Below are 23,229 nucleotides of genomic sequence, written 5' to 3' on the forward strand. Positions count from 1 at the left end.
AAACTTGCGCTAAATAATTTTTGGCACTGAATTCCGCTCAACAATTTTTATGATTCGTAGTTTACAACTTGTCTAGAATACTTGTGATGTTAAATTACTGGAAAATACTTTAACTTTGAAAATGAAAGAAATGCCCGCTTCATTGAAGAACTTCCAACGTAAGAGATTAAAATTTTTTTTTTATTTTATTACGTTACGAGCGATTGCGAAAGAACGAAGTATTTCTGGAAAGTACAAAGTTTCTTTTACTGAAAATAGTGTTTGAATCTGTTGGAATGCCATGGAAAGTTCTTTTGAAAATAAAAATAACGCAATAATTACTGATGGATATTCGATTGCAGCAAAAAGAAAATCCTTATATCAATGCAAATACATAATAAGAAGAAAAGTAGATCGAGCGTAAGTTGCCCGAAGGGGGGTCAGACGATGAAAAAAAAAGAAAAAATGGCGTTTCAGCTCTGGGATCTAATTGCGGCTGAATTCTTCACGCACAGTAGCGTGCCGCCGCAGGCGCAACGCGAGAGATATAGAGATTTCCAGCTGACCGGGCAAAAGGGAGAGTCGATCGTCAAAGAGTCTTCTCTCTCTCTCTCTCTCTCTCTCTCTCTCTCTCTCTCTCTCTCTCTTTCTCTTTATCCCCCTCAGTCTGTGCGTTCGGACGCTTACAAAACAAGAGAAGAGGATAGCAAGAGACGCGCGCACGAGCGAGCATCGGACACGCGATGAATTCCTTGACGTCTATGGGGATGCGAGCTGAATTTTCAGCTGGCTTGCTTTATACCCACTCCTATACTTATATAGTATATAAGTAAAAGGGGGGGAAGCGCGAGGGATCTTGGGTGGGATTTTGGGGTTCATTTGATCGCTACGAGATAGAAGCTAATTTTCAAATTATTGCTTTATTCACACTTTCCAGATCCTTTCGTATGCTCAAGGCTTACAAATGTTTGAGATGCGCTTGAAATACTAAAATTCATTCCAATCGCTTAATAAATCTAACGGAAATTCTATTTTATAATACGATGTACCTTAGGGTCGTAGACTTGATTTGCAATCTTAAGGGAATCCAGAAATCCTGAGTCTAGAGCCAAAAGCCAATTCGCGCGCGAGTCTTTGCTCCTCACGTTCACGCTCGGTCCTCTGCAGCTCATAGTACTCATCCAATACGCGTTGCTCGCGGGCACGACTTTCTTGCCACAAGTTTTGCTGGGCCAGCAATTCGCGACCGTATTCTATGGCTGCTCGATGACGACGTGCGCGCTTCTCCTTCACCTCTTGCTGGAATTTTTCGAGGGCTACAAGGAGAAAAGGAAAGTTTTAACTTAATGCAAAAAGAAAAAAGAAATCACGACTGGATCGACGGCTTCCAATGAAAATACATTTCAATCTGCCATTATCATATCAATGCATCTTTTTTTCTGTGCGACCCTGCAGAAGAAACTCCGTTTCTCTATCAAGTTGGCGATAACGCGAGCTCGTCTGCTACTTTTATCGGACCTTGCTGATGGCGTTGTCCAGCAAGCGACAAGCACACTCGCGACTGACTGAAAAAACTTTTGGAATTCTCTCGATACGATCAAACTCGAAACAACGTCACGCGCACATGCGATCGCCAACAGCTCGTCGTCTCTGTATTTACTTTGCTCGTGTTGTCTCGCGTGTGCGCTCGTGTTACTATGACGTTTATCGACACGAAGCAAAAAAAATACAGAGTTCTAGATAAGCGATAAAACTCTAAAAAAAGAGAACGAGGGTGCGGAAAATGTCATCACTTGCTTTAGGTGCTGCACGTGTAAGCCTTTTTGGAATTGACTGACTTAGCCCGCAATTTGTAAAAACAGAGGACCACACATAAACGTACCTTACGACTATATATAAATAAACACCGACCCATCTCTCTGTCACCAAGGAGAGCGTTAGCCTACGTTATGTGGCTATCCTGCGTTCTCGGTACTAATCGCGTAATAACTTATTCCCGGAGAAATCTCGGCATTAACATTCATTTTCTTTTTGTCTGGCTAACAGCAAATTATGAATATACCCGATTCTCATTCTTTATTTACACTAGCGTCATTTAGCGTGCTTAGCGCGCTCTTCTTTATATATATTTTTTTATTTATTAGATTAATTGAACTTTTTACATGGTAAATCTGAGGTTCTAATAATATATACGTAAAAATAAATCATGCTATTTGAACTATGCTACGTCTATTGATATTCATTCACGAAAAAAATTTGTACCCATTATTTCACACAAATAACGATGAACTTTAATCTATTTCAAGATGAATCGGAAAAATTATCCAAAATATTCAGTAAATCTGCGATTGATAAAGCGTATTAAGTTATTATACTATTATATAATACTAAACCTTACTCAATAATAATGGTTTCTTAAGGTCACAGTCTTATATTAGCATTAGCAATACATTTAATAACATGCACTTTTTTATAACCTAGTTGAAAATATCAGTAAATATTCTTTAAATTTAATGGGTTTAAGATATAACGTGTTGCGTCTCAAATGGCTTCCTTACAAATTTTTACGCGAGTAAAAGCGCGATAATCCAATAAGATAATATTAGAATATTTGCAACTTGTAAATCACAACCAGTAAAGTTGCAAAGATTGTTTTTTTAGAACAATAATGGTAGCATAGTCTTTCAAAATTATGAAGAAAGCTACCAGCGATTAATGCAGGAAAGTGAAAAGAAATATAAAAAATTTTTCACGAGAGCGCAGAAAGCCATTTTACTATACATAGTGTCGGGCGCTTCTCGCAGGCCTACTCGTCTTGGTGTCGCGGCTGTGACACTTGATATTCTGATATTTAGTTTCCGTTGCTCGCAATATCTCTTACTTTGCAATCTAGGAAAATAAAAAATTTATTTTCCTTCATTATCTACGTAATGGACTTTTTCTTCCAATCAAATTTTAAGATGACAATATTAATTTCAATATCACAGATCAATACGTTGGTAATCAAATTATCCAGTTGTACTAATAATTTTAGGATAATTTCAACACATAACCTGTTATTTTCTTAAAGCGATTTATCAATGGCATATTTCATTCTTACAGCTCTTTATTCGTATTAATTATTCATCAATTGAATTCACTGCTGTATATAAATCCCTATAATTACTATTAGATATATAATATAAATATTTGAAAATATACGAAAATTCGAAATTTCGCGACCTTATTTAGAATCAACCAATCTTAATGTTACCAACTTATTATTTTTCTTATGATAGGTTAATTTATTATTATTATGTTGCCGTAGTTAATATTTTATGAAGTCATTAGTTTGTTTTACATATATATCTCCAATCTTTAGGCATTGCATCTTCTAAAATCGAAATAATTAATAACGATGTACATTGCATTATGATCACGTGATATGCGTATTGCTGCATTTTCGTAAGTTGTAGAATTAGTGATAAAAGTCAGTATCATGTCAGACAGGTTCACGACGTTATAATTCAGACATGAACAGAAATATTACATAAAACAAACAAATGAATCATAGCGTTGTCAATTACTTTAAATGAAATAATTCAATGAATACAAATTTAAATAAATAGCAGTGAGTTTAACGTAGCTAAACAAATTGCCACGTAAATGATTCGTAAGCCTAACCCGCGCATCACCGAAAAGCTCGTGCAGCACCACGCAGCACTTCTGGTAACTATTCGTTATATAAGTGAAACTTGGCCGCTCTAAAATAATTAAAGTAATTCACTTTGTCTGCGGAGGCATGCGCGTAGAGGCAGATAGAGAGAGGGAGAGTGAGTGAAGCTTACGCTCGCAATTATCTTGGTCGAGCTGCTGTTGGTGTTGCTGCTGCTGGCGTTTCTCCTCGAGTTGGCGGTCCCAAGCGAGCCGTAGCTCGCGACCTGAGCGGATTCTCTCTTCTTTGATGCGTAGCCGCTCTTCACGCCGTTTCGCCTCGGCGTCAGCGGCCAAGCGACGCACGCACTTGTCGGCCTCTGACTCGCGACGCGCCACCGCTTCCCGAAATTCCTGTCAAAATGCCAAAATGTTTACCGCGTTTATGCGCCTTCATGCGTGCGAGTAGTGGGAGGCTTTAGCTCTAAGTATTCGCGAGGCGTAAGGCTTTATTGCTCGGGATTTATTTTTCATAAAGGATGTTGCGCTTGATAATTATAGTTTATTACGACACTTTAGCATTCAAAAAAAATATATATATATAAATAAATAAATTAATCAATTCGTCTCGCAAATAAGCATTTCACGAGATTCAAATGTACATTATCAATTTTTTACAAATATTCAAAGTTGTTTATTTGATGTAAGAAGAGTGCAATGCACATCTGACCATATTTGGGTTACTTTACTTAGTGCAATAGGAAAATCAGGCAGAAGGAGGGATAGGTGAGCATTTTATGACTTCTAATACTAGCAGCTGCAATATTTCATGCTACACACATCATCAACGTTTCGGTTATTAGTTTATGGTAGCACCGGTAGGCTCAACGAGGGGAGGGGGGATGGCATAGAACGCTGGAAGTGCGCGTACACACAGTGAGCGTATGCGAGGGAGAGAGAGAGAGAGAGAGAGAGAGAGAGAGATGCTTTGTCAAAATTTATAGTTCAGTTGTGCACGGGCGAGGCTCTGTAAGTTGCATTAATATAGCTTTGAGATATTACAGTAGCTACGCACTTCGAACTAGATTACATTCTGGTTGCTTTGGAAGCCGTGCAAATGAAAATATCACCGAAGCTGTTAGTATACAATTTGCACGGGAAGTTTACGCAAACGTTAACAACGCGTATGCCTAGTACCAGCGTTTAAATCTCGTAAATTTATCTTTCTCGCCTGAGCGAACAGTTACAGCAATGACTGCTGACTATTATTTGGTCACAAATCATCAAAAGTAAACGCTGAAATAACTGACAAATGAACCGTACGCACAAGTGTAACCGCACTACAATTTGAAATCATTCTTTACTGTCTATTTAGCAGAAGTGATAACATCTAAAAATCAAAAACCAGACAAAGCAGCACAGCACAGAGAGATAGAAGCTCATAATGGAAAACGCGCTCCAAGTCAGATTAGCAGCGGTGCATGCAAAGACCAATGCGCATTTAGCCGAGCGCCTGTGTGCTAGAGCTATATATATGTACATATTCGCATCCGCGGGAGCGAGCGAGCGGTGTAATCCGAAGCAGACGCCAACGCGCGCATGAGAGCATCCTCGCTCGATCGCCGAGGTGCGCATCGCCTAGTTGTGTGTATGCGCTTCCTGCCTTCGCCGATGAACAATGCGCGCACGCTGATTGCGAGATGTCGACGCCTTGCTATATAACCAGGAGAGAGAGAGAGAGGGAGAGAGAGAGAGTCATTTTCGGGAGATTAATTAAGAGGAAGCAGCACTAGACGACTGACTTATGCACGCGCGCGTGTAACTCGCTGCACCGAGGAAGTGCTTAGCGCCGGATGGTCTACTGCGGCAAGGAGTCTGACTGAGAGAAGTACGCCAAGACACCTGATAATACTTCTCCGAGATTTGCTAGTGTTATGGTTTTTAGTTTAGTGTCTGCTCTACCGTGATTAACTATGCTATCTTCGTTAGTTCTAATACTTTCTAGAGTAGGCGAATAATTGTGTTAGCTTTGCGAAAATACACTTTTCATGTAGTCAAAGTCAGTATTTGGTCAGACATTCAGAAAAAATGAGCAACTTGGTCAATCGCGCTTATTAGTATTATTAGTATTGACTTCTTTAAAAATGATTCCTAGGTATTAGAATTTTATATTATATTTTGAAATTATTCTTTATTTCCTAAGTTAATTCTGTGGTATTTTCGAAAGAAGGATTGAAATCACTTGAAATTTTTTGATAATCAATTTTTTGATATTGCTGATTGAGATTCTAGTGTTCCTATTTTTATAAATATTATATTTCTATTTCAATAAAAATTTTAAGGTTTCCAAAAATACTCTCGCAAATGGAGGATAACATACAGTGAAAATCTATATAGTAAAACTACTTTGAAATAATATCTTTTTTATCTAGTTCAAAGAAATATTGTTAATATGAATATTTCTATACAAAAAGATGTATAAGCGTTATTTAGGTAAATTGGGTCTTATGATATGAAATTCATAATTATTATATAATACAATGAATATTATAAGTACATGGCTTGAGAAGAATATCTTGTAGATACTGTGAAGCTCAAAAAAGTGAGAGCCAAAAAACAGTGCCCTTTGCTACTCTTGACGTAATAAGCTTAAAAGCTTTCTGACATTTGAGAATAAAACCTAATAGGACTTCCATTTGCCTCTACACATATTATTAATTTTGGAAGTGAATAGAGAGTATTATATCCAATTGATCGTTAACTACTTGTCGGTTAAAATAAAAAATGATTTTGTATTGCTTGTGATTATTAAAAATAATTATAATTAAAAATGATGAATAATTCATAGATTCTATATCACGATTTTCAAAGTAATAATTAGAGTAAACTTTCACAATCAATCACAAATAATTATTCCAAAAGAACATTCGAAATGAGCAGCACTTAGAAATAAATTATAAAAAAACTTTTTTTCAAACTCGCGTGGTTTACAGAAAAAGAGCGTCAATAAAAAGATCAATTTACCGAAAGCATATGGTGCAGAAAAATTGAAAAAAAAAAAGGAATCTGCACGTTCGATGCACGCCACGCGCAATAACGCAGCAATAAACATCAAAATTCCGGCAACGATTGCAATGCAAAAATTTAAAGGGCCGCGACGAAATGCTATGAAGAAAGGAGAAAGGTTCGCGAGAAGAGTTGTAGATAGCGTGTAGCCGCATAAAATATTTCTCTCCTAAAAGCGTTATCCGTGAAAAATTCGCATAGCGCGCGAAGTGTACACGATGCGCCGAAAAACTCTCCGAATGCCTAAGGAGAGCCGCTGCCGGCAACGAACGCGCGCGAAAAAGAGAATGTAGAAGTGTGCGCAAGCGAGGAGAGGACGAGCGTCGGCGTGAAATCTAAGCGTTCCGCATCCAGAGCACCTCTCGTCGACGCGCGGCTCGAAATCAGTTTGATTTCCGTTTCGCGTACGCCGCCGTCGAGGGCTACCCGATAAAAGCCTCTCTACTACTCCTGCCGACGGAAGAACTCAGCGCGCATACGTGGCATTCCCAGACTATTCGTCGCTTCCGAAAAATTCAGACCTTTCGCACCGCTGACACCCATTGTGACGATGTTTTATTGCACTTTCACGATTATAATTGTTGGAAATGCCTGCAAAGGGCATTCGGCAATCGACCAAGCATCCTGTTCACCAAATGAAAGAACACTAGAGTTACCGATGTTTTATTCGTCGTTGCGGTATATATAACGATCAAAAATCCGAATAGAGCCCGGAGATGGAACGTAGGCGGTGGGTAATCGGTTAATTGTCGGCTCGTAAATCATCTGGAATTCGTAAGCCAGAGCAAGCAGTAGGGCAGCTCTAGGGCACAATCAATGGGGGTGGCGCTGCTGGTATAGCGATGCTCTCGAAGCACGACGGCAGCCTCCGGGGCCACTCAATTAACGAGCATCGTCGTTGTCGTCGTCGTCCAACAACGACGAAGCAGCCACGCGCTCGTACATATAGCAGCCACATCTATCCAGCTCTTACTCACCCGCATGCTCTGCATGAAAGCCAAGACTTCCGCGCGTCTGGCTTCCTTGTCGGCGTGGCGTCGGGGCTCCTCCTCTCTCGGTAGCCCTTTGTCGTCGTGGCTGCTGTTCATCCGTTCGAGGGCGCGGAGCTCCTCGGCCCGTTGCCTCTCCTCGGCCAGCTGGCGATCGAGGTCCTCTCGCAGTCGACGCTGCTTCGTCTTCGCTTGATCCTCCGCAGCGCCGCGCGGCAAAATAGACGCCCCATCCGTGCCGTAGTCGGGCTGCGTTGCTTCTTTGATGGGCGGCCGTTTGGCTTCCATTTGTCGGCGCAGGACCTCGACTCGACGACGCTCCGACTCGGCGCGCCTCGAGGCAGTGCGCGCCTCGGCTGTTTCCTCGCTGGCGCAACGCTCCAGCAGCTGCTCGTGCCAGAATGCTTCGTACTCGCGATCCCGCCTGTGCATGCCCCGCATAGTAAGAGAGTAGCAACCAGACAGAAACAAGTTTCCTGATGGATTTGCGGTTTTGCTAAGACTTCACTTTCGCGGTAAGTTGTGCAGACCTCGCGCACACGTTACGACCACCAAAGGCTCGCGCGCAGACCGAGATAGTTAACTTGTAATTCTCTCTGCTCAAACACTCTGACAGCTTCTATAGCTTTGTATAATAATATTTATCGAGCGTATGCTCCGCTGTACTCTGCGCCAACACTCTGACAGCTTCTATAGCTTTATATAATAATATTTACCGAGCGCCCATACGCCGTTGTTTTCCACTCCGGGACAGTGAAAATCGCACTGTTCATTTTTTTTATAGCTTTCTAGCAACTTTCAAGATGACGTAGTACTTCGAGATTACGCTAATGTATCGCACCGGGACTATTAAATCCAACAACTTTTCATTTAAAGATCCTCTGGAGTCATATTGCCTTGAGAAAAACCAAATCACAAAATATGCTTCGAGGAAACTTTCAAACAAGAACGTACGCGAGTTGCCTTTTGAAAGTTTACTCGATAAATTGTTATCGTCGGTGCTGTTCAATAAAATAATGAAAAGACGCCGATGATAACTGAACCGGATGAAGAGCTTTCTGAAAATGCAGCATCAATGGCAGTTCGTGAAACAACATGAGAAATGAGAAGTATCAAAAGTTTAGCGGAGATGTCTCTCTTCATTAAAAAGCTCTCGAAATAATAATAGCCGATATGGATTTTAAAATGGTTTGCTTGCCCGTCAATTGAAGCAAGCTTGGAACAATGGAACGAAGGCTTCAATTTTAAATAGCGAAAAAAATAAATCTACCTGCGGCGTTCTTCAGCTTCAGCAATCTGAGCCAAATTAGCCTTCTTGGCATCCTCCGTCCAAGCCCTAGCCCTGGCCTCTCGAATGGCCTGGCTAGTTTGCTCAAACAATTGCATCTGCTTCTCTCTCAGCAGTATCTTTTCGTCGCACTCTTTGTCCTTTTCGAGCTCGGCAATTCTGGCCATCAACTCGTTGGTGCGCTGCTCCTCGGCCTCTCGTGCTTTTTGAATAAGCTCACGGATGAGTTGAGTTTCCTCGCGCAGCAAGAGTTCGCGCAGTCGGTCTCTACGTTCCTCCAAGTCCTGCTCGTATGCCTCCATGCCTGCGCGGATGCTTTATGGCCCGTTAAAAACTTATTTGTGTGTAAATGCCTGGGCGTGAAGCTGTCGAGACGACGCTTTATGGGATTATATACGGGCCGAGAAGGCGACTGCTATTAAGGGCGTGTATCCGCCTCATGCTCGAGGGCAACATCAGCTTTCTCGAGACGCAACTTCCACAAGCAAAGGATATGGCCTTTTGATGGAAATTATTGCGACTTGCGGTTACTTTCATACATATTATATGGCCTAGATAGAGATAAACCTGACTGATGAATAGCGATTATTTTGCGCGATTATTTAATGGACATATCTGCATTTATGATAGCACCCCTTTACTGATTTATTTTTAAATTGCAGAAAATTTGCAGAATGTTTGCTTGAAAATTCTCATTAGGTGTTTCAAAGCACGCCTCACCGTATTCGTGAATCTACTGAGCACATCAATAAGTTGCGTCCAACCACATTGCTATCTCGCAGAGCAGACAATTATTGATGCGTGCATAACAAAGTCTCCCATGAGTAATCGAGGATGCGCGGAGACATCGATTCTCACAAGCGTCAGTTTTCGAGTTTACTAAAGGTTCTGAAATCAGTCACAAGTAACAAGCAGGCTATTCGTATTCGTTTACAACGTATCCAGGACGCGACAATCAAGACAATAGTTTTGGCCCAAGAGTGTTTTGCGCACGGTGTGCTCGGCCAAGTTAGCAATGTCCGTTTATTGCCGAGGAAATCAGCACAGGCAGTTATCCGATTGTTGCGCGCGAGTTGAAACCCTGCGCTGCTGCTACTTCCGTCTCTTACAACGGGCGGTGGTCTACCGGCAATTCGCACACGCAATGCACGCTATAGGACATGCACACACGCCAACTTCCAACTTTATGCGCAACCATCAAAGTCTGCCTCTGACCGCGTAGCTTCGAGTACAAGATTCGATGTTATCTCCGAAAGGCGAAGCAGACGAAAGTTTCCGCGAGGACGGATGATGATGCAATTGAAATAAAATGTGAGAAAAAGACGCACTGACATTTCTTCTTCTTGTCTAGTTTGCGAAAGGAGGGCGCGTTTTCGAGGCAAATTAAGAATTCAAGAGCTTTTCTTTCAAGTATGCTAATAGCAGCAGCTAAAAACTTCATAATCGAGTGTGAATAAATAAATCAATATTTTATGATGCTTCCTTGTGCATAGGACTGATAAGAGTTTCAATGAGTTTTTCACCGACGAACGTAATAATAAGCATTTTACACTTTCCTGATTCATTGAAAATGTTCGGCATAACAAAATATTGATTTTTTCAATTGAAACGTAAAAAAAACCATTGACTCGATCACAAAAAGAGTAGAATACAGTCTCGGAGTCAATGCCAACAAACGATCGCTATGCTCATGACATCACACAGAGCGTAGACTAGGAAGAAGGAGCTGGTTACCACATCGAATATAAAGGCGCGCACTGTAAAACTTTCCTGCACCCGAAAGCAATAAGAAATGCGAATACATAATGATAAGACCTCGACTGCCTCGCTCTTTACTGCGGTGATAACAGTAACAATGACTATTTTCCACGTATTTTAAAATAATGACTTATGCATCCATTCGACCGTACATATAACCATAATGACATTAAGGGCGCGCACTACCGTGAATTTGATCAATTAAGAGCAATAAAATTACATTCGTTTGATTAATAGATAAACAAATTGAGATTGCGAAGGATTGAAGCTTCCAATTTGATTTCTAAAATAATTTTTATTATTGATTTGAGAGAGACGATTAGAGTTAATAGATCAAGATTGACATTCAGTTCATTTTCAAATGCATGCATGCAACGTCGATTATTTTCAAGAATAAAAATAAAGAATTTACACGGAGAGCGTAATATTTGGATTTGTCTCATTATCGGTTCAATAATGATTTAGCAAGCAATGAATATGAGGATTAATATATGCGCATATAATTTTGGTTGAGCAATTACGCCATCAAATTGCCAATATGTCAAACAGTATTCGAAATTGCTGGCAGCGACGATGGCGGCGCTGGAAAAATAACCGTCAGAGTCGCATAACTTTTTCCAGGGGCATACTTCAATTTCCAATAACCTACTTCCCTCGCATATATCACTAGAAATTGTCAATCAGTCAGAACCAGAGAGACGTATGAAAAATAGGTCGTGTCGATTCTTTTTTTAATGTGAGACTTCTCCACATATCGTTCAGGAACAAGCAAACGTACCAAGTTCAACTTTTCTCCTGATGGTGTCAGCAATGAGTTTTTTATCGCGCAGCTTTTCCTCCTTACTAAGTAGCTCGACACGACGTTGTTCCTTCATCCAGTCAGGTTCTGGCAGTAGCTCGTCGTCGTTGTCCTGGCGGCGCGCCGTCGCGCCGTCGCCACCACCACCGCTACAGTCCATTCTCCGCCCTCGCATCGATCGTAGCGAAAAGCTCGAGCGGGACTCTGGCAACTTCCTTCCCCCAGGGCCGACGCTCGGATAAGATCCGCTCGCACGCTAGTCTGTTTACCGGCTTCCCTCTCGACTTGTCGTCCCTCTCTCTAGCTCTGATGTCGATGAGTGATCTACGTGCTGAGGAATCGGGTTTGATGCTTTGGACCTTGGATGTTTATCTATGTTGGCAAGTCACATTTGATCAGTTGAAAATTCAATGAACCCAGTTGAATGTTGATTAAACGAGCCTGGCTAATTATAAACTAATTGTAAACTGTTTCTCTTAAAGAATAACTATTGTTTATTGACTTATGTAAATTGAGGTTAGTGATAATTTACAGTTGTAAATCGTGCATTGTACATATAATACAAGAATGAATTTGTCAAAGACGAGATAATTCGATAATGAAAGATAGTTAGGAGTAGATATGATATCCGACCTATGCATAATTGATTCACGCTGTATCCATAAGTAATACGAATATGCCAGTTTAAAGATCCAGCAATAAATTGAAAATTTGTAATTATCGACGTTGATTTTAATCAGTACTGAAAAAAGGCAGAAAGTAAGTCGAATCATAAGGATTATGGCGAATAAGTTTTATTCTAATTAACGCAGATGATGAAAATAACAAAGCACGGACTGTAAGTCTCAATTTGTAGCAACAAAGCCGAACGGTCTTGCGCGCATCTGCAACAAAAGAGGGCAAAAAACGATAATCTCCCCTCAACAAAGAATAATGTAATCCCTTAATTTTCGTAGCAATAATTAACCCTGAGGCGAGGCAAATTGCACTCGAAGCGATAAGAAATAAGGAGCGAGGCGACTGCAAGCGAGATAGAAGGAAAGAGGGCGGTTCGCTGCTGTTGTATACCTGTGTGAAGGATGGAAAAGAGAGAGAAAGAGATGGCCCAAGAAATTAAGCTCTAGCCTTCGAGCTAATCCCAGTCCTTTGCGAAGGCATCGCAGCTCTGCGAGTATATACACACGCTTCGGCTATATATACACTCATCCGGAAGTCGGAAGGAGGATACTTAAAGGCTTAAAGACGAGTTCCGAGGCAGAGTTTCTGATCTCTCACCGACTCTATACCATCCTCATTTAAATAGATAGCAACAGTCGACTTTTACTGCGAGCGAGCGTTTATTACAGGCCAGACAACAATGCCAGATTGTCGCTGTGCTTTCTTTTCCTACCTGCGTATTGTTCCTGCGAGGCGTGCCAATTGCGCAAGCTTCAACAGTGTGCTTTTTGCTCAGATCAAATTCTCAGATACATTTTTCGTGAAATCATGCACACGCATCTACGGCGAATGTGTCTGGGTATGATGGGTAACTCCTTTCAGTCGAGAGGTTATTCAAGAGTGAATCTACAGCTCGTATATGTAACTACGCTCCGTGGAGGATGCAGTCAAAAAGGAAAATGTCTGTTACGTAAGACCCATTAGAAGAACGTATCTTATAAATTTTGCATGCTTTTTCGTAGGATGAATTCGCCATCGCACGCGCCCTTTTCAATGGAATCTCGTACACTACATTTATTCTTTCAAAAAGATCTATTGAAACTTGTTGTAATAGTTTGACAATATTTTCAGGAAAAAAAACTGAGAAAGTATTTGAGATGAGAAAAGAAGGATCCACCATATAAACTCAAGCAATTAAGCTTTAATGATGCACATTAAAACTGTAATTCGACGCAAATGCGCCAAAAATTCAGTCAGCATACTTTTTAATTCCAAGTCCGTAGCATTAGCCGACCAAAAAATGAAAATATCGTCACGCAGGCGTATTAATCGTACTGCCAGGCCAAAAATAACACCAACTGTCGTATCATCCATCATTTCTTTATGAATTAAAATTAAGAAATCCTCGCAAAACGTTAATCGACAATCCATAGTTCCATATTCAAAAGCAGCTGGATAAAAAGCATCGGTAAAAAGAAACGGCGGTTTAGATGAACTGAGTAAAAAAAGAAGACTGGCCGAGGTGTCGGACGTTAAAGAGCAGAGATGAAGAAGAAGGAAGCTACCTCCCGGAAGTGGTGCGCGGTCCTTGGTAATGGACTCTGTAGGAGAGAGACAGAGAGAGAAAGCTACCGACCCCCTTTCCTATCCGCTTTATCATCGGCTCGCTGCGCTCAGTCGAAGCTCAACATTTTTGCTAGCTCCCCAGTAAGAATTGTCTCGGGATATTTCTTTTTTATTTTATCTCCCAACGTGAAAATCTGACGTGAAATTAATATCCCCAAGAAAATTACGTTGAGTTTTTAATGAGCTTTCTTGGATGCTTATTTGCATTCCGAAATCGAAATTACTACGGTTCAACAAACTTGATAAAAACTATACTCATATTCAATTTCGTGTAAATGGATAATTTATTATGATTCACATTGTATAGTTGACTGCGCGACCAATATGAAAACTGATTGAAAGGTCAACTGCTGTATTAATTTGGTATTTGATATTTAACGTTGATGATATGAGTGTATATGAGCTCAATTGGATAGCGCATGCGTCGTGTGATGCGTACTCGATGCCCTATACGGCATATCTCTTACTCTCCGCTTCTCGAGCTGTATAGAGTACTTTAAAATAAAAAAACTGTTTCGTGCCAATAATTCTCCTTTTATTTTCACCTGACTTACACCATGCCAATCCGTTCAACATTCAAATATGTTATATTAAAATTATATACTGTTATTTTAACATACTACTTGTCATGCAAACAAAAATTTATTTACAAACCTAGCGGGATTACACCACCAAATCAGATTGTACCAGCGAATTCCCAGCACGTAGTTGACCATTCTCATAAAAGTCAACTTTTAAAGAAAAAGAAAAAGTAGAAACGAGTGAAATAAGAAGAGCAATAGAAATGAAATAAAGCTAAATATTTAAATGTGCTTTTATAACCTTTTCAACCAAGTAAGAAAAGTTATCGTGGGGAAGGTGGCAGCGAACTGTACGTCGAAAGCTCATGTTGTACAGTGGCAACATGCGTATCTGTTTGTCTTCATCGTCATGACAACTACGACGACGATGTGCGTGCAGTACTCGTATATGTATCAGTGTTAAAAAAAAAGTATAAAGAATCGAAAGACTCGCTCTCCCTTTCACGTGTCCGCACGCGCGCGTTTGTGTGAGCTCTAGTTTTGCGAGTGCGAAAACGCTTTCAGGATAACACTAAGCGGATCTCGAGCCGATTCAAACGTTCACACAGATGGTAGAGGTTTCAGCTGTGCAGGCGAGCTTGCGTTTGCTTCGCCTTTCCGCGGCTCGGACTCGTCGATAGACTCACTATATATGATTAAACCAGTTCTCTTTCTGTACCTTCCTCTCTCTCACCTTCTCGCTTTTGTTTGAATTTACGATTCTACTACAGTTACTCTCGGATTTGAAATTCGTATAGGGATTGTCCAATGCGTGAAATACTGAAAGTTGATCTTTTTGCAAGAGATTTGAAACACATTCCGAAGAAAAATTTACTACAAAACTATTTTCCGATGTATAAATTTAACCTATTTTTTCAAAGGAAAATTTATTAGTATACAGAATGGATTCCTTTGAAGAAGAAGCTATTTGTCAAATGTAGGTATAAATCTTCTATTGATACGAGATTTCTCCGCTAACTTGTTGGTAAGTTTGTTAATTAGATAACTGAATAACATGAAATTAGTAATTGCTTCAAAGTGACGTAACCTCCATCATTGGTATATTTAATAAATTAACAGTCCTCGACGAAAAGAGGTTGAGAGAAATTAGTAGTTTAGATTAAATTTACTTGAAGTTGGTTAACTAATTGTAAGTGCAATAATCAGTACAGCTTGTTGGAATATTTGAAAACTATGCAAGCACTCAATCTAATGACGTTAGCCTGATCGACTTGGAAACTGGGTTATAAGCATTAAATACTAAGAAGGAGAGAGAGAGAGAGAATCCATAGGTATAAGAACGGATTCGAGAGGAGTAGCGTAGTACCTTATCCGTTAAATTACCGCGATCGAAACCTCGTTCGCGCTCTCCTTCTGCCCCCTCCCCCCACTCTTCTTCGAACGCAATCACGATCCAAACTTTGAGGATACAATTCGATCGAAATTTATTTTCGTTATTCCTCCTTGCCGCAGTTACTCCGATTCGAACTCTTACGTCTCAAATGTCGTTGTCGTCTCTTCTTTATATTCGTCTTTCCATTTTTGCATATGCGCAATCAACTTTCCTCTTTTCCCTCTCTACTTTTAAAACTTTCGCCTTCAAGATTCAATAGAGGTTTTGCGCTTAACTAAGCTATAAAAAATCACCGATCGGATGTAGCTATTTTAAGTTTGTGCTGCGACACTGAAGTATGATAATTAGGTCATCACTGGCAGCATCATCACAATAACATGATAGATATTAGTAACATGCCGCGGTGAAATTTATCGAGTACGATGATAATTAAATTCGTTAAGTAGAATGTGCGCATGGACAAAGTAATAGGCGGCAGCTCGTGGCCAAAAGCTCTGTCCTGTACAAAGGATATATGCGAGATACGGAGCTAGCAAGAGAGTTTAGAGAATGTTAGCTTCGTGTATTATTAATGTATGGCATGAAAATTTATTATTAAATTATGGGTATTCGCTAGCGAGCACTAGAACCATAATAAATATCTATATTTTATATTGTTATTATACCAGATTTGTACATGAATATTCCAAAACAAGTAGTAGGCGCATGAATAACCATTAATTATGGATATCTAGAAATAGGAAAGAAATAACTTTTCAAAATTTTTCTCCTGCATATTTATACGTAAAATACATATATGTGTAATTTTAATTTTACTAGAAACTAATCATTAGTACATATGCCAATAGACACATGATGGCTGAAAACATATTTTAGTATATCATACTTAATACATTTAACTACGAGATAATGTATGATATCGTTATACGTGTCATTTTATTAGTATGATACATTTTAGCGCAAATTCCACTGTACATTATAACATATCACGGAGCTTTATACATTGTTCGAACAAATAAAACATCCCTAACATTGTTCGTAAATAGAATTATTCTAGCAAATAAACCACGAATTATTAATGAAAATTAATTTTTACAGCGAGTAAATTGATATATATCTAACTATAACTTAAAAAAAAGTAGAAATCAAATTAGCCACGATCTCTCCTAACTTTCAATTTAAATCTTAATCGAATTTCGTTCGTTTTCCCAATTCCCATTTCATTAATAGCGACGCTCTCCATTATGCCACGGCAGCGAGAGAAAAAGAAGACTTCATAAATTTTGAATAAGCGTTCGCTCGATTACTCCACTAAATAAGCGTAGCCGCGATTGGCGCGTTCTACAAACATGTATTATGAATTGAGTGCGGCTATTATCGAACCGCAGGCTCGTCTGTTTTTCAATTTGAAGAAGAAACCAGGATCCGTTAGCTGCCCGTCGCAGTTGCAGATTAGATCGAACTTACTCTGGTGGCGTTTAGCGTGGCGGATAAAATAAAACAGACGAGTGAAGGAATTGAGCGCAGAGCCCGGGAAAATAAAATACTCGCTTGACGGACAACATGCAGGCTCGCGCAAAATGTGTGGCGGGACTTTGGCGGTAACGTGCCGCGGGCAGACACATAAAATTAGTCGGTAATCCGTTTAATTCGTAACCGGCGCGTGGTGCGGTGACTCTTTCACCTTCATCTATATAACCACATAGTGCGGTTCTATTCTCTCTCTCTCTCTCTCTCTCTCTCTCTCTCTCTCTCTCTCTCTCTCTCGTCCTCTAGTAGCCAAGTTAATCCAAAAGTAATGACCTCGCGCGCACATACCAATTAGTTGTCATCTAGATAGGTAAAGAGAGAGCACTCTATCGATCGTTATACGGCTAGAGTTAATCAAAAGCTCACACACACTGTAAATAGAGCTTGCCAAACTTCCTCTCCGTATCATTTCTTTTTTGTCGTTAAAGGAGATTTACTGGATGTCCAATTATATAAAATTACGCAGAGCTGGTCAGTGAGAGACCATCAGCGCTCGCGTTTAGTTTGCGAACTCTCCCAGCGTTACTAATCATACGATTGCTGTTGTAAACCTGCAAGCGAAAGCATATCCGAAACTGAATAACAGCAGAGTTTCCACGCGTAGAAGGCTGATGCTAACCTCGCGCAGGGGACTTACCGCGATCAACGAGGTGGTTCCCTCGGGGTTATCTCTCGCGTAGCGATCTCGGTAGACGCGACATGTTCGTCTTTGCGCTTAATTTTTGGTAGCGCGGGAGAACCATGCAACCGACATTCTCCGTCTGTCATTAACCTCAGAAAGTTAAAAACTCTATGCATAGCAGCTATATATTATCTGCAATATTTTCATCTTTGCAAGGCATCCAGAAATGTTTATTCTGAATACAACTGTGGAATATCATTTTTAACGTGGACTCTTGTGTTATTTCGAAAATGCTTTGGTAAATGGAATATCGTGCTTTACCTTTTCGAGTATATACGTACAAGCTTTCGTTTGCAGATAAAATTGTGGTAGCGAGGGAAGCAAAAATATTGAAAAAGTCGGTCGAGTGTGTTTGTATTTTTATAATCGCCTCAGCGGTTTTCACATGTAAATATGAAAATAAAAAACATACAATAAAAAATGGTAAGAGAATCGGTTGTTACGGATTACAAAGAGAGGAGGAGGCAAGAAATATCTTCGTCAAATCAATCAGTGACGCAAGAGACAATCTCCTCCGGCAATCCTTGTCTGAAGACGGTGCGACGAGGAATAAAAGATGCGACAGTTGCGGCGCAGACGACGATCGCGAGGAACAAAAGTGCATCAAGGCGTGTAAGTAGAAGAAAGTTCCGCTCTCGTCGAAATGAAGGAAGATCGAAAGATTGTAGTGGCGCGATGGAAAAGCCACGAGAGAGAAAGTGCGAGACGGAGCCTCTTTTCGCAGGAATCGTCGTCGCCCGTCGTCGACTGTGGGATATAAAACAAAAAAAGAAAAATCTTCTCCCTCTACCGAAAAGAAAAAGAGAAGAAAAGAAGGATGAAAGAGGCGGAATCGGTCGAATATAATGGGCGACAATCCCGCGACGATACAATCATCCGGGAATCGCGGGATCCTTGTTCGCGTGGGATTTGAGTCTCGAGTGAGGATTCCTCTCTTTCTCACTCGTAGCAGCGTTGCGGTGCAGCAGCAGGGCGGTACCAAGAGATGGAGAGCCGATCCGGACGATTTTTAAAAGCCCACTCCAACTTGGGCTGCTTCTTTTTTTTTTTTTTTTTGCTCTCGTTGAGAGGAGATTTCTTGGTCATGCGGGGGGCGTCTCCGACGAGTGAGAGATAGAGATAGAGAGAGAATTTTCTAGGTAGGGGCACGCCAGAGACTTTTTGTTCGACTCGCCGAGCTTTCGATTCTCTCTCTCTCTCTCTCGCTCTTCGGGGGATCCAGCTGATCCTTTTTGTTTCGCCTCGGAGCTTTCCCGGTGAGCCTCGCGACTTTTCGAGCGATCAGTTTTTTAGATCTCGATTTTGTTTGAGCTTCGTATCGGCTTCGAGGAGAATTAGACAGTATTTCCCTAGCAAGAGGCGTTGAACTTCATTCCATATGTCTCCGTCCATTAACCTTACTTTCAAAAAATTGTTCCTTTGAAACATTATGTAAATTGTACCTTTACCATTTTTACTATTAATTCGTGTGTACTCTCAGAAATATATTATTTCATTTTTTTTACAATTTCTAATTGACCATTCCACGAATAGTAATTGATTCAGAAATGTTGAATTAAACGCATAGCGATATTTAATGGAAAATGTTTTAACAACGTGCTATTCATAATAAGTAATTGAATTAGTCAATCCTTCAACCCACAATGAATAAAAATTACGAAAATATTTTGAGTTTTTATTCAATATTACCAAGGAGCATTAAATGTCACAAAACTTCTATCTCTACGGAAAGTTAACCGATTTTCAAGAAATCGTGACATTTTTTCATAAAAATTTGAATAAGTGATATAATTACAAGCTTCCTGACATCAATAAAAATAAGAATAGGTAAATATTGAATAGCTAAAAGTGAAATTCTTAATATATTTTTGAATAAAAGCGTTATGTAAAATATGATTGAGTAAGATGATCACATTAATAATGGTAAATATTATATAATTCGATATCTTATCTTATCCAACTATATATTTTTCATAATATATTTAATAGATTTTGCAAAAATATTTTAAAAACCTTTTATGTAATACAATCGTTAACGAGAAAGGAGTATGAAGCTAGGTACGAGGCATAATAAAGTGCCACAAGGCGTAAAGTCCATCTAGCGAAGGCAAAGAGGGAGAATAAAGAAGAAAAAAAGGAGTTTCATGATAAAAAACGATGATGAGAGGGAGGTTGAAGGCAAAGAATACACACACATACGTGTATGTGTGTGTGTGTGTGTCTATATAGGTTAGCATCTCGACGACGAAGTACGTCAAGAGGTGGAGAGTTATGAAGGTGAAACCGAAGTTTTCCGGAAAAGGTTGACATTTTTCGGATTCTCAACGCGAGGCGTTTTCGTCTCTATAGCGCTTCGAGTGAGAAGGAAAAATCTGGCGCGCTTTTGTTTGGGATAGAAATTTTTTTTTTTCCTTTTTTTTTAAGCGAGTCGCACTTAAGGCCCACCGAGAGTACGCGATATATTGCATGCGACTGCGAGCGACACGATGCATCATGCACAAGGCAGTGTAGCTACGTTGCTTATCGCCGCAAAGTAAAGACGCGAGAATCGCGCGGCTGGGAGTTGCATTTTTATGTAGTTTTTTCTGCCGATTTATTGATTGAAAAGTCGTTTTTAAAAGAACAAACTTCGTATTTTCATAAGTAAACTATTATCTTTTTTCTATGAACTATGATCGTTTAATTAGTCGAACGTTGTACAACAATCAAGAAGAACTTCTATACTAATCCTATTGAAATGATATATTAATTAAACATATCATCAACTCCACTATTTGAATTGTACGTTAAGCCATACGTTACCTTGTGACACGGACACAAACGGTATAAGTGACTTTCATGTGAAATTTCACGAGTAAAGCGAACTGTTTGAAATAGCGCTGATATTAATTGCTTCTCTCTCTCCACCTCTCTTCCATCTCTCTTCCATCAGGTATATAAGTCATATTCGCGTTTGATTCGAATCGCGTCCACTAGCGTGTGTATCGATACACACGCACAGGATTCACCTCTCGCATATAGATGTGCGTGATTTCGACGAAATTATGCCACGCTTATTTGCCGATGCATTTTTGGCTGCATTCCCGGTGGATTAACCAGCAAGAGGAAAAAACGCCAGTCGATCGTGCGAGCAAAAAAACAGCTACATGCGGGAAATGATAAATAGGCCACAGCAGCACGCTCCTGCAAACCCCCGATTGTAATCAGCGAGCACTGACTGTGTCCGTACATTTCGATTTTGGCCGGAATCAATGACTTTGAATAAATTATCGAGCTTCGATCCCCCAGAGTATAATTGATTCTACTTTTAGCATGATATGCATGCTATATTTTCATAATTCGTTATCGCACTTTGTGCGTATTTTATCACTATATGAAATATGTTCATTGCGAATCAACGTTGTTTGTTATTCAAGAATATTTTTATTCTGGATGAACATATTTACGCAGGATCAAGTTTATCATTTGAAAGATTTATTTTCAAACTTTCGAAAGCTTGTGTAGCGTATTTCCAAGTATAGTACAGATAAAGTGTGCATTTGGGCGCTAAAATGTGAGAGAAAGTGGTGTTTATGCGCATGAAATCCCGATAGAATAACTAAAGCGCGCCACGCGAAAGGTGAACCTCGATTTTCAATAACAAAGGAAATTGATTAAATTTCTAATACCACAACTCGGTGGTCGTGCGGAAACGAGTGAGAAGCTAAAGTGATTTTCTGAAACTGTGCATGTGTACGTGGCACGTGTGTGTGCGAGAGAGGTGCAATATCGCGGGCAGAAACGCCTATATGAACGAAGAAGCCCATTTGCGCGCGTCCGTATAAATGTGGCTCTGCGGCGTAGTGTTTCAAGTGGCGTGAAAGCCAAACTCTATATACTGCCGCGGACGTTTGAAAACTTTGCAAATTAATAGATGATCGGCGATTAAACCAACGAATGTGAGTCAAATATTAATTGCATTTTCGATTGGCACAAAAAAGTATGTTTTAGTATTTCATACTTTATTAAAATTACACGATTATGTAGACGGATTAATAGGTTCAGTAGTATTCGCTGATTAGTATTTATTTTAATTGATACACGTAATTTGACAATTAGAAACTCAATATTGTATTGACAAATGTGTCGTAGTTTTTCTTATAATAGTAAATTATGAACTACAATAGACGATAACAAATTTTTGATCAATTTTCTTCTAAACATAATTTAAACATCCTATTTATCTTAGTCAACATGGTAGATGTCATTTAAAGGAAAGAAAGTAGATGTTACAAGGAAATTAAATTTTTTGAAATGCTTAATTTTCCTGGAATTCTTAAAATACTTCAACATTGGAATTATCGTAACCAATGGATTAGAACAAATCCAATATTGAAAATGGAATAAAATAAATTTTCATCGATTTAAAATTCTCGTTCCAATGGAAAATTATCTATGCTATACGCGTAGAGAGAAAGATTTCAATACAAAAGCTGGTGTAATTGGTGACGATTTTTGCGCTTCATACTCATATAAAGAGCTTCTACTCTGCGTAATTTCAGTTCATGCGAGAAGACCGATGTATTAACAACGCTCCGACGTGTGCGACCAGTTTATACAACTCGCGCAACACACATTTACCGACACGCACACGTACACACACAGTGGTCGACCTAATCTCGAACGCTTTAGCGTAGTAGTAATGGAGGTTTGACTGGGGATTCATACGGGAAAGAGAGAGAACAAGTGTATACATTTGCGCCAACACAGTGAGAGGGAAATGCAACTTGGAAGAGTATGGGATTCTAATTAATGGACGCACCGCTATCGCATGTAGCATCGGTTTTGACTGCGTACTATCGCCTCCTCTCTCTCCCTCTCTCTCCCTGTAGTGGCCGAGTGTTTGGCTTTCGGATGTATACTCAGGACGTTACAGCATACATTCTCTCTCTCTCTCTCTCTGCCTGACATACTGCCATAGTGTGTCGAGCTCGCCTACGTTTTCCTCTGCACAGCATCGCTCAACCTCACTACGTGCACCCTGTTTACCTTGTAATTCAAAAGTTAATTTTATTACTGGGATGAAACCCTGATGTTCGATGAAAAATCCTTTTTTCAGTCGGATGAATTATGTTGATAGACATCATATGAAAAAGAGATCATTTAAAGCGCAAAAATAAATTAATATTTTGATGAATTTAAAAAAACAAATACAACTTTTGATCGAAAAAATCTATTTCATACTAAAGTTAGTTATGAATACTCAAATTTTCGCAGAATAACGATAATTGCAAACGAATCGAGGGCTTTCAAAAGTCCATTCGAACTT

The 23,229-nt window shown here is 39.8% G+C and overlaps 1 protein-coding gene across 1 annotated transcript; it reads right to left on the minus strand.

Annotated features, from left to right (window-relative positions):
• Positions 1 to 1,056: 1,056 nt before the first annotated feature.
• LOC131668897 (trichohyalin-like) lies at positions 1,057 to 11,672 on the minus strand. The gene is made up of 5 exons (XM_058943369.1): positions 11,492 to 11,672; positions 8,938 to 9,259; positions 7,656 to 8,091; positions 3,807 to 4,026; positions 1,057 to 1,295 (listed from the first exon to the last, which is right to left on the minus strand). The coding sequence occupies exons 1-5, from the start codon at positions 11,670 to 11,672 to the stop codon at positions 1,057 to 1,059; spliced, it is 1,398 nt and encodes a 465-aa protein (XP_058799352.1).
• Between the last annotated feature and the right edge of the window lie 11,557 nt (positions 11,673 to 23,229).

This window comes from Phymastichus coffea, unplaced genomic scaffold (genome assembly GCF_024137745.1).
Source record: "Phymastichus coffea isolate CEN01 unplaced genomic scaffold, Cenicafe_Pcof_1.1 PCOF00085, whole genome shotgun sequence".
Taxonomy (NCBI): Eukaryota; Metazoa; Arthropoda; class Insecta; order Hymenoptera; family Eulophidae; genus Phymastichus; species Phymastichus coffea.